Source organism: Oculina patagonica, chromosome 5, assembly GCF_052425735.1.
Source record: "Oculina patagonica isolate OP01 chromosome 5, crgOcupat, whole genome shotgun sequence".
Lineage (NCBI taxonomy): Eukaryota > Metazoa > Cnidaria > Anthozoa > Scleractinia > Oculinidae > Oculina > Oculina patagonica.
The window spans coordinates 11,291,310-11,307,778 of NC_135762.1; the positions used below are offsets into that span (position 1 = coordinate 11,291,310).

The 16,469-nt window shown below is 37.7% G+C and overlaps 1 protein-coding gene across 1 annotated transcript; it reads right to left on the reverse strand.

The window, feature by feature from the left end:
- Positions 1–9,443: 9,443 nt before the first annotated feature.
- On the reverse strand, positions 9,444–12,995 carry LOC144655466 (trypsin-3-like). Its single transcript, XM_078515719.1, has 5 exons — positions 12,768–12,995; positions 12,110–12,251; positions 10,569–10,761; positions 10,116–10,427; positions 9,444–9,687 (listed from the first exon to the last, which is right to left on the reverse strand). The coding sequence occupies exons 1-5, from the start codon at positions 12,888–12,890 to the stop codon at positions 9,444–9,446; spliced, it is 1,014 nt and encodes a 337-aa protein (XP_078371845.1). The 5' UTR covers positions 12,891–12,995.
- Positions 12,996–16,469: the final 3,474 nt, after the last annotated feature.

Sequence of the window (16,469 nt, forward strand, 5' to 3'; positions counted from 1 at the left end):
GTCGTGATTGGTTGAAATTAGCGTGCTTTATGAGAGTATAAAGTATACTTGCTGACGACACTTTTGAATCGTTTTGCAAGAAAAAAGAACCTTAAAGTAAAAGGAGTCCGTCGGAAAAATTATGAATTATTTATCATAAAACAAATAAAGAAACCTCGAATGTGCTCTGTGTTCTGTTGTAAAGCACTTAGGAAGCGGCGATAGCACTCAAAAAGAGAGAGAGACATTAAACACATTTCATAAGCTATCGGGTATGCTGTTGTACAAAAGGGCTACTGATCATGAGCTACTGAAGCACTCCTAAGAAACCTACGCAGTTTGCCTCTTTCCACTGGTTCCCATTGGCCAAAATTGTGCGGACTTTGATCATTAATCGTGAAGAAAATGGCGGATGGGTCGGCGAATGATAAATTTTGATAGCCGCACAAGTGCTAGTGACAGTGAAACTTCTCGATTTTGTTTTCTTTCTTCCAAGGACAAAGATGCGTGGGATTATACCGACACATGTGATACGATTAGAAATGAAAGAGCAATAGGAAGAATTAAGTTTAAAAAAGAACAAAAAGCGCAGGAAATTACGAAAAAAACGCGTGTCCCAGAGCAAATAGACCGAGAATAAGACCCCATGTTCACTGCCCGTATAAGCATATGAATGACAGTCGAATTCCTGTTTTTTTTTTTGTCTCCTCGATTTTCAGCTGCCTCGTACAGAAGCGGTCGATGTTCCCTGTATAACGTGGTTCGACCTACACCCCCTTCCTACAAAAAAGGAAACCATGGATGCTGGCAGATGCAAAAGCGTTGATGATTCGTCTTTTTTTCACTTTTTCCGCTGACTTTAGCAACTTCGAATTCATTGATCTTTTCTTCCTCCGATGCCGCGTTGTCGATTTTGTAATACCACATCTCGTTGTTTCTCAGCCACCACAGCAACTATGCTTTGGTACCTGGCTGCTTAGTTCCAGTAGATTTTTTTAATCCGACCGACCGACCCGAGCGGAAAACGTATTCGACGGTAAACGAAGAAAAAAATTGGGGACGACATTAAAATAAACGATCTGGATGTCGAACATGATCCCTAGCATGCTAGAATTAAAGTACGTAATTAAGGATCTGCTCAAATAGTACTTTGCCAACAGCAAGAAGTAATGAATTCAGGTCGGTGTGGTGTGCACTTTTTTTAAACTATTCTTCAACCGGCTGCGCTTGTTTTAAGTTATCCTTTGATATGCCGGAATTCTGGAAGCTAATGCTCTGCACTCTTAGAATATATATTCGTCCTGTGGCCTGTATAGCCCTGTGGCAGAATTAATTTTTGAATGGCAGCATATCGGAATAAAAATTAAAACTTAAACACCTCTTACCAACTTTGTCAAGTGCAGATTCAGCTGAAAAGGTACACTATGCCGTCAGGGAATGAAAGTCGATGTTTAATCCGTCCAGAGCAGGGGCAAACATAGACTGACTTTTAAAATGGCTTCAAATAGAATTTATTTACGAGGTATGATTTGCCGAAAAAGCTTTTAACACGTTTGGTATTCTTATAAAATAAAAGATGTATATACAAAGGAAATCAGTTCAATATCAGGGATGGTTGTTTAGTAGCTTGTCCTCAATCGACAAGAATTCAGTATTGAAAAACAAAAGGTTCTTTTCTTTAACTTTTAAATACGTACAGTGAATATTTCTAGCTATCTTAGGGAATGGACCTGAAAGGGATGTTGTAAGTCTTTCCTAGCTTAAAACGTTGTTTTTTTTTTCATCCTTGATAATCTAAAAAAAACCCAGATAGACTTGTAAAAGATGATTAGTTTAGTATCGTCTAAAGTAATAAATCAAAATCGCATAGGGGTTTTGAATTGTCAGTTGTCATTTATAATTTAGGCCATTTCTTAGCTAACAGTTATAATTTAAGCTATTTTTCAGCTATCAGTTAAGTTTGACATATCTCAGTAACTTTCACTTCTTATTTGGATTTGCTGAGTTGTATCTTAGCAACGTTATTCATCTCATTAGCCGAAAAGTATCGAGTAGAATCCCAGTATTCCGGTTCACTTTTCTAGTGACTCCGAACTGTTTCAATGATTTATACCAGTTATCCCCGCATGAAGTGCTCGAAGCTCATTTTCCTTCGAACACCTTTCTCTAGGGATTAACTACGAACTAATTAATAAAGTTCAGATTTTCCTTAGATTTGACCCCAGCTTTTCTGACAATGATCAATTTGGTAACCCGACGGGAATCGAAACCTTTGGTCTGCCTTGATTACAAGTTGGGGCTCTAACCAACTGAGCTACGATGAGACTCGAATTGTGAGCTTGGCCATCTTACTAGATTGATATGTATACCCATCCTGTAATATCCCGTTAGCATCTGCAATTTCCGAATCCATCGAGGCCATGCTCGTGTCGCGTTAGAACAGTCTTATCTTTATTATTAATTACCGAGGTTAAAATTTACCATCTTTATTATTTACTAATAAACTTGCTGCATTCGACTTTTTCAGCTTGGCTCAGTTAAATATATTGTACCTGTCGAGTGAGGTGTTTCCATCTTCGGCAATAAAATACGGAAACTCTAGCTTCCATTGACATTGTGTAATGATCACGTAGTTTTTTTAGTGTTACCGCCAATTTTGGCCAAAGTAACGATAAAGCTTTAGCTTCTTCTTCTTTTCAACTGTTCTCTAATATCTTTGCCATGGCGAAAGAAACTTAACATAACTTTGACAACACCACAAAAAAGTTCTTTGACGTCTTCATAGGGTGATTTTCGCGGCGTTTTAATTGTGATTCGTCGTAGGACGACCGTGTTGTCACACAACAAAGAAAAAGGTTAGTTATAGAGTTTAACGCTGTCTATTCCAGTAAGTACAGATAAAGGTAAAAGAGACTTGAATTAAATTTTTAAAGAAAAACTTACGCTGTATCCAGCTCTATTCAGGCCAAAATGGTCAACCATTTTAGCTGACAGTTATTTGAGCGTTTTTCAACTATCATTAAAAAAATAAAAACTGCCTGATCTCAGCTGACAGTTAAACTTTTGGCCAATTCTCAGGGTGTGCATGGCTTGCTGTTCGGTTTAACGCGTAAATAACTATGCTTAGGCTAATTATAATAAAAAAAGGTCACAATAAAGAATTAAGAAAATTACTGCATGTTTTCTATAGCTTTTACTCTAAAAATTCCCTTGTAGATAACGTTTCTTTGTTTGTTTGTAACATTTGCAGTAAATAAAAAGTACGTAAGACAAGTCAGGGGCTCCCAACGACAAAAGTTTACTATAGGTGTCGGAACACAGTTTTTATGTACATTTTTATAAGTGTGGTTTTTGTGCGTTTTAAAGCATTATTTTTAAACGCTCATGATCAGAAAACAGAGAAAAAAGGGGGACGGCATTAGAATTAACCATCGGGATGTCGAAATTGACTCCTCAGCATGCTAGAATTAAAGTACGTATTTAAGATCTGCTCAAAAAGTACTTAGCAAACAGCAAGAAGTAATGAATTCAGGTCCGTGTGGCCAGCACGTTGTTTTTTTTAACTTTTCTTCAACCGGCTGCGCTTGTTTTAAGTTATCCTTTGATATGCCGGAATTCTGGAAGCTAATGCTCTTCACTCTTAAAATATATATTCGTCCTGTGGCCTGTATAGCCCTGTTAACAAGTGGCAGAATTAATTTTTGAATGGCAGCATATCGGAATAAAAATTAAAACTTAAACACCTCTTACCAACTTTGTCAAGTGCAGATTCAGCTGAAAAGGTACACTATGCCGTCAGGGAATGAAAGTCGATGTTTAATCCGTCCAGAGCAGGGGCAAACGTAGACTGACTTTTAAAAATGGCTTCAAATAGAATTTATTCACGAGGTATAATTTGCCGAAAAAGCTTTTAACACGTTTGGTATTCTTATAAAATAAAAGATGTATATACAAAGGAAATCAGTTCAATATCAGGGATGGTTGTTTGGTAGCTTGTGCTTAATCGACAAGAATTCAATATTGAAAAACAAAAGGTTCTTTTCTTTAACTTTTAAATACGTACAGTGAATATTTCTAGCTATCTTAGGGAATGGCCTGAAAGGGATGTAGTAAGTCTTTCCTAGCTTAAAACGTTTTTTTTTTTCATCCTTGATAATCTAAAAAAAACCCCAGATAGACTTGTAAAAAGATGATTAGTTTAGTATCGTCTAAAGTAATAAATCAAAATCGCATAGGGGTTTTGAATTGTCAGTTGTCAGTTATAATTTAGGCCATTTCTTAGCTAACAGTTATAATTTAAGCTATTTCTCAGCTATCAGTTAATTTTGACATATCTCAGTAACTTTCACCTCTTATTTGGATTTGCTGCGTTGTATCCTAGCAACGTTATTCATCTTATTAGCCGAAAAGTGTCGAGTAGAATCCGGTGATTTCGGTTCACTTTTCATTGACTCCGAACTGTTTGAAAGATTTAGCGCATACAGTTTATCACCCATGAAGTGCTCTAAGCCATTTTCCTTCGAACCCTTTCTTTAGGAATTAACTACGAATTTTAACTTTCGAATTTTTATTTCAATATTTACAGTAGAACCCCGCTAACTCGAACATCGGACAACTCGAAAACTCCCACTAACTCAAACTTAGATTAGACCCCACTTTTGTGTCATTTTCAATTGGTTAACTCGAACTCAGCAAACTCGAATTGGCCCCGCTAATTCGAACTAAATTTCGTTTCCCTCGTTCAAAATTGGGGTCAAATTTTACCTCGATAACTCGAATTCCAGTTCTTGCAAATCGACACGTATACCCATAGTAATGTCACCGTTAGGCTCTGCTTGCCGTGTAATCGGATTTAAGCACTTGTCGCGTTGAAAATTAAAGGCGAACGGCAATCTTGAGAAAGGTGAGAACAAGCTTGATTAAATAATAAATTCTGCGTTCGCTTTTGTCAGCTTGGCTCAGTTAAAAATATTGTACCTTCGAGTTAGGTGTTTCCATCTTGAGCAATAGAATACGGAAACTCTAGCTTCCATTGACATTGTGTAATGATCACGTAGTTTTTTTAGTGTTACCGCCTCTTTTGGCCAAAGCAATGATAAAGCTTTAGCTTCTTCATTTTTCAACTGTTCTCAAATATCTTCGCCATGGCGAAAAGAAACTTAACATAACTTTGACAACACCACAAAAAAGCAGCCACTGGATTGTTGAAGGTAAAGGTTCTTTTAAGAGTCAAGACTCTTCAAATAGGGCGACTTTTCGCGCCGTTTTAATTCGTCGCAGATTCGTCGTAAGACGACCGTGTGGTCACACATCACAGGAAATGGATAGTTATAGAGTTTAACGCTGTCTATTCCAGTAAGTACAGATAAAGTTAAAAGGGACTTGAATTAAATTTTTAAATTAAAACTTACGCTGTATCCAGCTCTATCCAAGCCAAAAAGGTCAACCATTTCAGCTGACAGTTATTTGAACGTTTTTCAACAGTTAAAAAATAAAAGAACTGCCATTTCTCAGCTGACAGTTAAATTTTTGGCCAATTTCTGCGTTTGCATGGATTGCTGTTCGGTTTAACGCGTAAATAACTATGCTTAGGCTAATTATAATCAAAAAAGGTCACAATAAACAATTAAGAAAATTACTGCATGTTTTCTATAGCTTTTTCTCTAAAAATTCCCTTGTAGATAACGTTTCTTTCCTTTGTTTGTAACATTCGCAGTTGTACGTAAGACAAGTCAGGGGCACCCAACGACAAAAGTTTACTATAGGTGTCCGAAAACAGTTTTTACAGTTATGTGTCGTTTTTGTGCGTTTTAAAGCATTATTTTTAAACGCTCGTGATCAGAAAACAGAGAAAAAAAGGGGTGCGGCATTAGAATAAACAATCGGGATGTCGAAATTTGTCCCTCAGCATGCTACATTGAAAGTTTGCAATTTGGGATCTGCTCACATCTCAGGTCAGTGTGGCCACACTTTTTTTAACTTTTCTTTAATCGGCTGCGCTTGTTTTAGCTAAATCCATTGCAATTGATACGATGACATTCTGGAAGTTAACGCACTTTACTCTTAAATTATATGTTTGAGCCTGTGGCCTGTTTATCCATGTTTACAAGTGGTAGAATTTTAATTTTTGAATTGCAGCATATCTGAAAAAATTACAACTCAAACATCTCTTACCAATTTTGTCAAGTGCAGATGCAGCTGAAAAGGTACACTATGCCGTCAGGGAATGAAAGTCGATGTTTAATCCGTCCAGAGCAGGGGCAAACATAGACTGACTTTTAAAATGGGTTAATATAGAATTTATTCGCGAGGTATGATTTGCCGAAAAAGCTTTTAACACGTTTGGTATTCTTATAAAATAAAAGATGTATATACAAAGGAAATCAGTTCAATATCAGGGATGGTTGTTTGGTAGCTCGACTAGAATTCAATATTGAAAACAAAAGGTTCTTTCCGTTTACTTTTAAATACAGTGAATATTTCTAGCTATTTTAGGGAATGGCCTCAGACGGATATGGTAGTCTGCCTAAAAAACTTTTTTTTCCACCCTTGATAATCTAATAAAAAGGAAGACTTGCAAAAAAGTTAAGTATCGTCTACAGTAATAAATCAAAATCTCAGCGATATTTGCTTAGTTACTTGTGATCAAAAGCCGACAATAATTCAATTTATTGTGATTTTGTTTTTGCTGTGAATACCACTAACTCTATAAATGAAAGTCCTACAACTTTCAAGCTCAAGAAGAATCAACTTATAAATACACACTGTAACAAAATAAAATAAAAACGAAAGAGTTCGACACTAAACGTGCCCTATAGCGGAGAGCCCAAGAAGAAGACTTAATTTTTCACTGCCCTTGTAAGCATGGATAAAAACAACAATCGAATTCCTGTTCTTTTTTCCTTGACTTTAAACTGTTCTGCTTCGTATGCGCCTATAATTAGGCAAAGTTTTAGAAGCCTGTGGTCTTTCATGTCGTAAAAATGTTCTTGCTATCTGTCCTTACAAAGTTACATTCTATTTTAAACAAAAACTAAAACTAACACTACAGCAATTTGATTTTAATTAGAGCAATATAGAATCGAACAGATCATGATAGTGTTAGAGTTCAGTGACGAGATAAGTTAAAATTTGCACTGTAATGTATACTGAAGTGCTGAAAAAACAGTAAACTATCAACTGTTAACGTGGCAAATTGAATATTCAATGCACCCCGATAACTCGAAACCTTCCTTACTCGAACTGTTTTTCGTTTCCCTTCAGTGTTCGAGTAACCAGGGTTCTACTATACTTCAATATGTCTAAAACGTTTGCTCCTGAAAGGTGAGAAAATGCTGATGAAGTGATAAATTCTGCCGTTCGCGTTTGTCAGCTTGGCTCATTTGAATATATTGTACAGTTGAGTTAGGTGTTTCCTTCTTCGGCAATAAAATACGGAAAATCTAGCTCCCATTTAAATTGTGTAACGATCGCGTAGTTTTCAGTTTTACCGCCGCCTTTGGCCAAACGACAGAGCTTGAGCTTCTTCTTTTTCCAGCTGTTCTCAAATGTCTTCGTCATGGCGAAAAAAAAATTAAAATTACTTTGACAACAACACAAAAAGCAGCCATGTTGTTAGAGGTTCTTTTAAAAGTCGAGACTCGTCAAATCGGGCGACTTTTCGCGCCGTTTTAATTCGTCGTAAGACGGCCGTGTAGTCACACAATACAGAAAAAGGGTAGTCATCGAGTCTAACGCTGTCTAACAATAAACAATTAAGAAAACTACTGCACGTTTTGTCTGCTTTACTCTAAAAATTTCCTGTAGACAACGTTTCTTTCTTTGTTTCACTTTCGCGGCGTCGTGAAGGAGTAACTCTATGCGTTTATGGAGTATTTAGTGGCCAAACATTTATTCTGAAAGAGTACGTGTACGAACGGCGAATTAATTTTTACGAATTCGTTTTTTATTATTATCTTGGAGATGCAGACTGTCTAAGTGTGCACCGATAAGAAATTTAATGCACCTACTGACTAAGAGATTGAAAGCAATATCAGTAGCATTAAGACGGATAACAACATGTTCTGGACTGCTCGCATCAATGATACGAAACTGTATACGCACGACCACAGCCAGCTCATTTTAAAGGCATTCGCTATTGGAACAGTTTTGAAATTAAATGAAAATATATTCATTGAGCGCCACTTCACTAGTTGTCCATGGCGCTTTACAATAATTAAAATTACACAGAATAAAATTGAAAAAAATAACAAATCAAATGCGTCCTAAGTTTTAAATACCGCTACCGTTGATGGAATTATAATATTATTTTTTTACTTGTAGTTCAGAATGCAAAAAACCGACTCAAATGTTTTAACGCTTACTATTGGGAAATGAAAGAAACATGTGCTCTGCAAGGTGATGTTCCACTGATATTGCAATCGGTGAAATTCTATGCTGGCAGAAGCTACTACCTCTTACCTCGTTTTCCACGACTTATGCTCTTTAATCTAGTAATTTAACTCGCTGGAATAAGGGGAAGCCCCGAACCAAGTGGCCCATAACTCGTTGGAATTTGATCATTTAAATAAAAAAAAAATATAATAATTTGAGCATTAGCTCTCTTATATTAATACCAAACGCGGTCCAAAGTACATAACATAAAAGTCATGTTATTACCAACAAATGAGAAGGAAAAGTGAGAGTGTGATTTTTTTTTCGGATATTTTCTCACGCTTTGCTTAAATACTGGTCTCTTCCCGCAGCAGGTTATGTCTGCTGAGAAATATGTGCCGGAAATTCGCGCAAATAGGGAGGTCATTCTTCACTTGTTTCACGTTTAATTTGCCTTCTTAACTAAGCCAATATACGAAGAATGAAAATCTAGGCACGATCCATAAATCCGCACTATCTGACTTACAGTGTACAATGGAGTTATTTTATTTGTATTGAAAATCATTTTTGCAATCTTGACTGCGTTACTGACTTTTTAGTGTTCCAGAGTCCTTGACGATGTATATAGCATGTGAATCTGCCCGCCAGATATGATAAAAATGATAAAATGATTGAGCAAAGCCCAAAACACCTCCATTCATCTGACATTTTTGGAACTTGATATTGCCATGGTAACCATATTTTTGACTTTTCCCCTTTGAATTTTGCTTTTCATATTGAAAATTTTTTACGTTCTTGTAGTAATTGTTGCAGAGAGATCATTTTTCATCGTTCGATAGTAAAACAGCGACTTTGAATACTTATTTAATGGAGACGAAATCATCGGCAGTGTAAAAACATATGTATGCAACATTTCTTTGACCCGTGTCAAGAGCGACATCCTCTTGTCTACTTCAATTAAAGAGAAACTTAAGATAAAAACGCTAAAATCGCCAAGTAAGAGCACGACAATGAAATAAAAGCCACACTTTTGTACTGCATTTCATGTAATTTTATTTAACACACCAGTTGAAACTGAAGAAATGCTACAACTAGTTGTTCTTCATAGTCTGATCAATCCAACTTTTAACATAGCGCACTTTGGCGTACACTCCATACTTCATAGGACCAGCGCACCCATGACCCCAGCTGGTGGCTCCTTCAATGAACCACTTGCCATTGTATTCGCAGACCAATGGACCACCACTGTCGCCTTGGCAGGCATCAACTCCTCCCTGATCCAGTCCTGCGCACAGCATGGAATCGTGGATCTGTCCAGGATAGCCCTTAAGACACCTGTACAGCGATGGAAAGAAATTGTGTATCAATTTTTATTTTGAAAAAAAGGTGCTTCTGAGCGAAGGTAAAGTTTGTGTTCGAAGCAATTAGGAGTATTTCTACTCCCCCTTGAATTGGATGCTAGTCCATCGCGGGGTTACCCCTCAGCATCAAATTCAAACTGAGTGAAAAGAGGCTACGAAAGTTATATGTTTTTCCCAAGAACCCAAAGCTGTGCCCCGGCCAGGGTTCGAATCCGAATTCGAATCGATCCGTAGTCCAGCGTGCTAACCATTACGCCACAGCACCTCCTAGAACGAACGGTTTCATAAATATACTTACTTCTAAGGGTAGAGATGTATTACAAACTGGAAAGAACATTAACTTTAATACTCATTTGTCAAATAATGGATTAATTAATCTTCAGAATATCTAACGATTGCTACCTGGCCTTTGAGACAAGAGGCACCGAAGCTTGCTGCAGTATGTCAGGAGTGGCCCCACCGGAAGCCAATCTGCCCCAGCCGGTGATCCAGCATTTCTTACTTGAACTGTCAATTGGCATGGCTGGACTGTTTCCATCGGGTACACACACCAGACCGACGGCCTTGTTCAGCAAAGCCGGTTTCTCGAGTTTTATCAGTGCAATGTCGTAACTGTACCTCAAGGGTTTATGATAACTTGAGTGCGAGATGATTTTAACAACTTTGAAGTCTTGTTCGGTTCCAACGTTATGGACTCTCCTATGAGCACCCATTCTAGTGAGGGAAACGATAGTTAAATTTATTTCATATGCTCTTGCTATTGCCGCCTGGCGTTAAATGCAGGGCATATGAAAATAGTTTGGTACTTTTTACAAGCTCAAACCTATAGGCATGGTTTTATAATGGAAATTTTACCTGATAATAAGGCTACTCGGAGACTTTCCTTTGACGCAGTGAGCAGCAGACAGCACCCACTGAGGTGCAATTAATGAGCCACCGCAGAATGGAAACCCAGAAGTTGTTCGAAGCATTGCCTGCCAAGGCCAACTGTTTTGTGAAGCAGCGGTTCCACCAACAATGCGAACATTAGGCTTGGAGCCACAATTACCTAAATTAAGGCGAAGCCAGTCAGTTGATAGCGCATTGAATAGCCCTCTTTAGTGGTGACGGATTATCCTGGTTTCATTATTGCAAGTATGGGAATGATGCTACGTAAAGCTGTCTACAATTTTTGCCAGTACGTAAGCCTTTGGACACATACCGTAGAATTCCGGTTATAGCCCTGGGCTATACAACTTCGAAGGGGTTTTGGGTGGGCCTATAGCGGAGGGGCAATCCGGGAGGCAAAGCGGAATGAAAAAATCGTTTCGAATAGTGTCACAGGAGGTGACGAAATACTAGAAAAACGCATAATAAAGCAACATTTAGCCCTGTTCAGTACTGTCATCCGGTAGAGGGGGGAATCCGGGGGATAATCGGATGTATTTTTTGTTTCCAGGTAGATGGGCCATAACCGGGGGGGCTTATAAGCGGGGGGGCTTATAACCGGAATTTTACGGTATAGGACTGATGGATTGTTTTGTAACACTTCGAACCTAGCAATTAGTCTTCTGTTTCTTCTGAAGTCCGTCTGTCAACTTCGACTACCCCAGTTGTCCATCTGCCTTTCTTTCTGTCTGTCTGTCTGTCTTCTGTCTGTCTGTCTATCTGTCTGACTGATAGTTTGTCCCACTTTAATATTTATGTGTTATTATACTCTATTTTAATTTTTAAACCTTACTCGGCTTTCAATCAATCAATCAATTTATTAAAGTCATCGCGGGATGAGGTTGCCCTCTATATCCGAGCCAGAGGCTCATGTTAAAAGCGCATGACAATAATTAAAATACATTATAAAACCAATTGTAAATTGATTTAATTCCGAGTTTAAATAAAGGGTCACTCACTCACTCTCTAGGTCTGTCTGTCTGTCTGTCTGTCTGTCTGTCTGTCTGTCGATGAATCTTTTAGTCAGCCGTCAATTGTTCAGTCCATTTATGTGGCTGCTTTAATTAAGTGTTTTTGCAGTAAGGAGACTGACCCAATGTTGATCTGTTTGTCTTCAGTTTTATCTGCAGTCTGTCTTCATGTCTGTCTGTCTGTCTATCTGTCTGTCTGTCGATGAAACTTTTAGTTAGCCGTCAATTGGTCAGTCCATTTATGTGGCTGCTTTAATTAAGAGTTTTTGCAGTAAGGAGACTGACCCAATGTTGATCCGTTTGTCTTCAGTTTTATCTGCTGTCTGTCTGTCTGTCTGTCTGTCTGTCTATCTGTCTGTATGTCTGTCTGTCTCAGCTTTCTCTGTCAATTCGTCTGTCTGTATATTGGACTATCGGTTAACCCAAAAATATTTTAGTCGATCAATAGGACTTTTAAACGTTGCTCACTCTTGGTACTGACCTATAAGAGCTACTTACCCGGGGAAGTAGGTTTGGGTGGGTTTGTTGGTGGAGCCGGGGTGTTTCCACCGCCCCCTGCACATGACCCCCCTGTTAACGAAAAATCATCGATAGCAATGTCTCCACTCCAACCGGTTCCACGTATCCCTTCGAAAGTAATCTAAAAAAGAAGATGAAACCGTGTTAATATTAAACAATTTTTTACAGAACGTATCGACGTACACTTAACTATACTTTTTCTTCGGGACAACATAGCAGGGAGGGCTAGAAGGATGTAGAGTACGTTTTTTTTTTTTTTGAAGTTGCATGCATGCTATGTTATTCAAATATTTTAACTCCCACGATAAGTAGAATAAAGCTATCCGAATCACATTTCGTTCGTTGGCTACCGATTAAAGGTAGGCACCTGTTTTACACTTAACACAGGCATGCCACAGCTGCAATATTCTCGAAAAGACCCATTAAGAGGCATACAGATAATACAGCCGAGCAAAGATTGGGCTAATTGAGCGTTCTTTAAAAAAAATTGAATTTTAAATTAATTTATTATAGATGTTTTTAGAATAAAGCAGTACTTCCTGATTTTTTTTTTTTTGAAACGTTCCAAATCTTTTTTAACATATTTTTTTTAAAATATTCACTAAGTTCTTGACGTCAAACACAAATTACTACGTACATCTCCTTGTCCATTGATCGACAATTCAGCTTTCTTCCATTCATTTCCTTGGGTACCGCTCTTTTCAAAGACCTTGGAGCTTCCAAGGTACACGTTCAGTTGACCGATGTTCGAACCATGCATGTGGTAATAGAATGATAGACAAGCAGACCCGCCTGGATATCCATTGAATCTGACAACGGCCTTGTCATTGGGAACGCGTGGATAAGATGTCTCGATGTAAATGTATTTCCCTTAAAACAAAAATAAATAAATAAATATATTTAGTAGAAACTCAGCTGTGTTCTATCGTGAAACCGCAAATTTGATTTCTTCTCCCATTGTTTTTTATCCGCTGATAGACCGAGATCGCGCGCGTTACTCTTTGAAAGAACGATCTGTCTTGATTTTTGGCTAAAAGTATAAAATAATGCAGCTATAATACTTTGATCGGGCCCTTGAAACTCTTGGTCGGTCGCAAAAAGATAAAGAAGGAAAAATGGTTGTAATTGGGGAGGATTTGGGGCTACTCCTGTAAATTTAGGACAAAGGGCTCTAAGCACAGTTGTCACTTTATGATAGGAAGTTTTATATTGATACGCTTGTTAAGTCACGAACCCAAACGATTGACAAGCAATTATTTAAGGGTTTATTGATAACTAAGAATTTTGTGAACAGGTCGTTTCTGCTTCTTTTCTGTATCATGAAAATCCTTACTGTAACTTCATATCATTTTCGTTTTAATAGCTGGACGCTTATACACCGTTGTTTTAGACAATCAACTGAAAGAAAACCTTTGTAAGGATTACACAGAGATCAAAACGAACCGTTTTAGTTTTAAACGACTCAGAAAAAATCATTCTCCATCCCGCGGCACGTGCCTATATAGCGCATGTATGAGAATACCCCACGTGGTTTGGTGGGGGTGGGGGTACAAGCTATCCAGACTTTTAACAGATGGCAAATTACAGCTCCGTTTGGCTTCATTAGTAAACTCATGCAAGAAAAAGTAATTAAGACGGAATCCACTAGGAAGTCGAGTAATATTTATTAAAGTTGGAAAAAAATCAAGTACCAGAATAATTTAAATCCTATTGCGTTATTTCTTACCTTTAATAAAAGGTAAATGTAAGTAATTATCCGTGATAACACCAACAACAATTTCTTATTAGAGTCTGAGAAAATGAATTTCAAAGTTCACAAGCTATAGGCAAAATCTCACGCGTAGCCATTTTGTAAATTCGTCTTTATAGTTATAGTTAGTTGATTCAGTGGAATTCAGTGGAACTTCGAAATTTGTTTTCGATGTCTGGTGTTGTTAGAAAAGTTTTCTTTTGATTAGATATTTGAAGCAGTAACACAAAAGTTTGCAAAAACGTGGAAATAATTTTGGTACAACAATTTCTTGTCAGAGTCTGAGAAAATGATATTCAAAGTTCACAAGCTATGGGCAAAAGCTCACATCTTTTAAGCGATTCATAGGAATTCAGTGGAACTTCGAAATTTGTTTTCGATGTTTAGTGTTGTTAGAAAAGATTTCTTTCGATGAGATATTTGAAGCAGTAACACAAAAGCTTGCAATCAGGTGTAAATAGTTTTGGTACATAATTTTGTCCAATAACTACTCGAAGTCCTGGCGGATTTTCTCTTAATCCTTTATTTACCTGAACCCGAATGATCAGTCGTAGGTCCAGTGCCAGAAGAAGGAGTACTTCCGCTTCTAACCGTCCAGTCAAACTGGTCAGTGGTGGATTGGGACCAGCCAGAGCAGAGACCGTTTTCAAAATTACAACTTGTCGAGGCTAAATGATCAAAACAGATGACATGTCAAACTTAATAACACAAAACTTAGGTGCTAGAAAATTAATACGGTGCTGGTTAAATTATGCTCAAGGATTTCGCGATCGGTTAACTACAGTTTTAATTGAGCAAACCTAGATGTGCACATAGAGGTAGCACTCCTTCATTAAAGTTTTTATTTTCGTGCAAATAATGGGACACGTTTAAAATAATTCGTTCAAATAGCAAACTTTAGCACACTTTAGTATACAGCTATTTCGCCGAGAAACGTTGTCGGAAAAAAGCACAAAACTGCACAAGCCAATCCCTAAAGGTAGTATGGGTAGACGTATTGAGCTACTGCACGTGTTGAATACTAAATAAATAAGATATAACAACAAAATAAGCGCAATTTTCGGTTTTTCTTTCTTTTCAGACATGTAGAAACAAGATACGTTTAGACCCTCTTAAGTTCAGAAGAATTTTTTCGCGCGCGCTGGTTGGTTTACTCGGAGGTGATTAACAAAGCACTATTCACCTCAGAGCAATTTGAAAGAGAAACGCGGTAAGCGAAGGTGAAAATGATACCGCTGTTGACATGAATACCGCAATACATGAAGAGAGATTGCATAAGTTCGCGTTACGGTGTTTTATTTTGCCACACACAACAAAACTTAATGACTCACTTAACTGTATGTTGAAACAGCTTTTAGAATTTTCTCAACTGAAGACTTATTCCTGTTGAAAAACATGTTCTTTTGTTTAACATAAGTTATGTCATGAAAGCTGATACGATTGAAGGCAAAGGTGGTGTATTGCAATAACTCGACAAGAAAAATAACATAACAGAGTCAAAAATCGCGAGTACTGTTGTCGTTGTTGTCGTCCTTGTTGTTGTTTGCTGTTGTTTATTGCTATGTCACCAGTGTTTCAAGTGCAAAATGGTTTTTTTTTTAAGCCATCAGGGAAAACAAAAACAAAGACAGTGCGCTTCGCTTAATATTTTAGCAGTACAAGCCTTTAAAAAGAAGGCAGCCTCGAGCCAAGTGGTGCATACTGCGGAGCTTATCTTGCTGTCTATAGCATAAAGCAGCTAGGAGTAATTCTACTCCCCCTGTATATGGGATGCTAGTCCATCGCAGGTGACCTCCCCCCACCCAGCATTAACTCGCAGGTACCCAATTATACACCTGGGGTGAGAAAGACACTGTGAGAGTAAAGTGTCTATCCAACGAGCACATTACACAACGATCCTGGCTAGGGCTCGAACCCGAAACGTTCGCTACGGAGTACAGCGCGCTAACCATTGCCTCCCAACAACCGTTTTAGACAATTATTTATTTCTTGTTTTATTTTCCATAACAGAATCACCAAAAACAGCAGCATAGAAATGCACTGTGGCGAAATCCAAGAAACACAGATGGGCAGACGTATGGCCTGTTGCTGTTCAATCATATTTTGTTTTGATAGAGAAGAATGGGTTGTGAAATAATAAATAAATAAAAAGCACGTGCACAGGCAATTTAAATCCTTTTTGAAGTTCTGATATATATTGTGCGTTTTGTCCCTAGTGCATTGTCATCATGTACAGTATGTTTATATAGCAGTTTAACCATTTTTAATAACTATAAGGGACCATGCAATAGCTATCAGGATTTGTAAAACGAGGGGGGGAAACAGAGTGAAAAGTGACACACTGAGAGGGGAAGGGAAATGTCTAAATTATTTAAGGAAAAGGAGTGGGGGTGATATCTGATTTTCAGCGAAATCACGTGTTTATGTTTTCTGTGTGTATGTGTATGTGTGTTCTGGTTATTATATTGGACAATAAACATCTGATCGACTTTATTGTGTTTCCAAATAATCGAATTTTATTCTGCTCTTACATTAAGTATACGGAGAGTCCATAAATGGAAAAAAAATTTTTTTTTTTTCTAATACCGG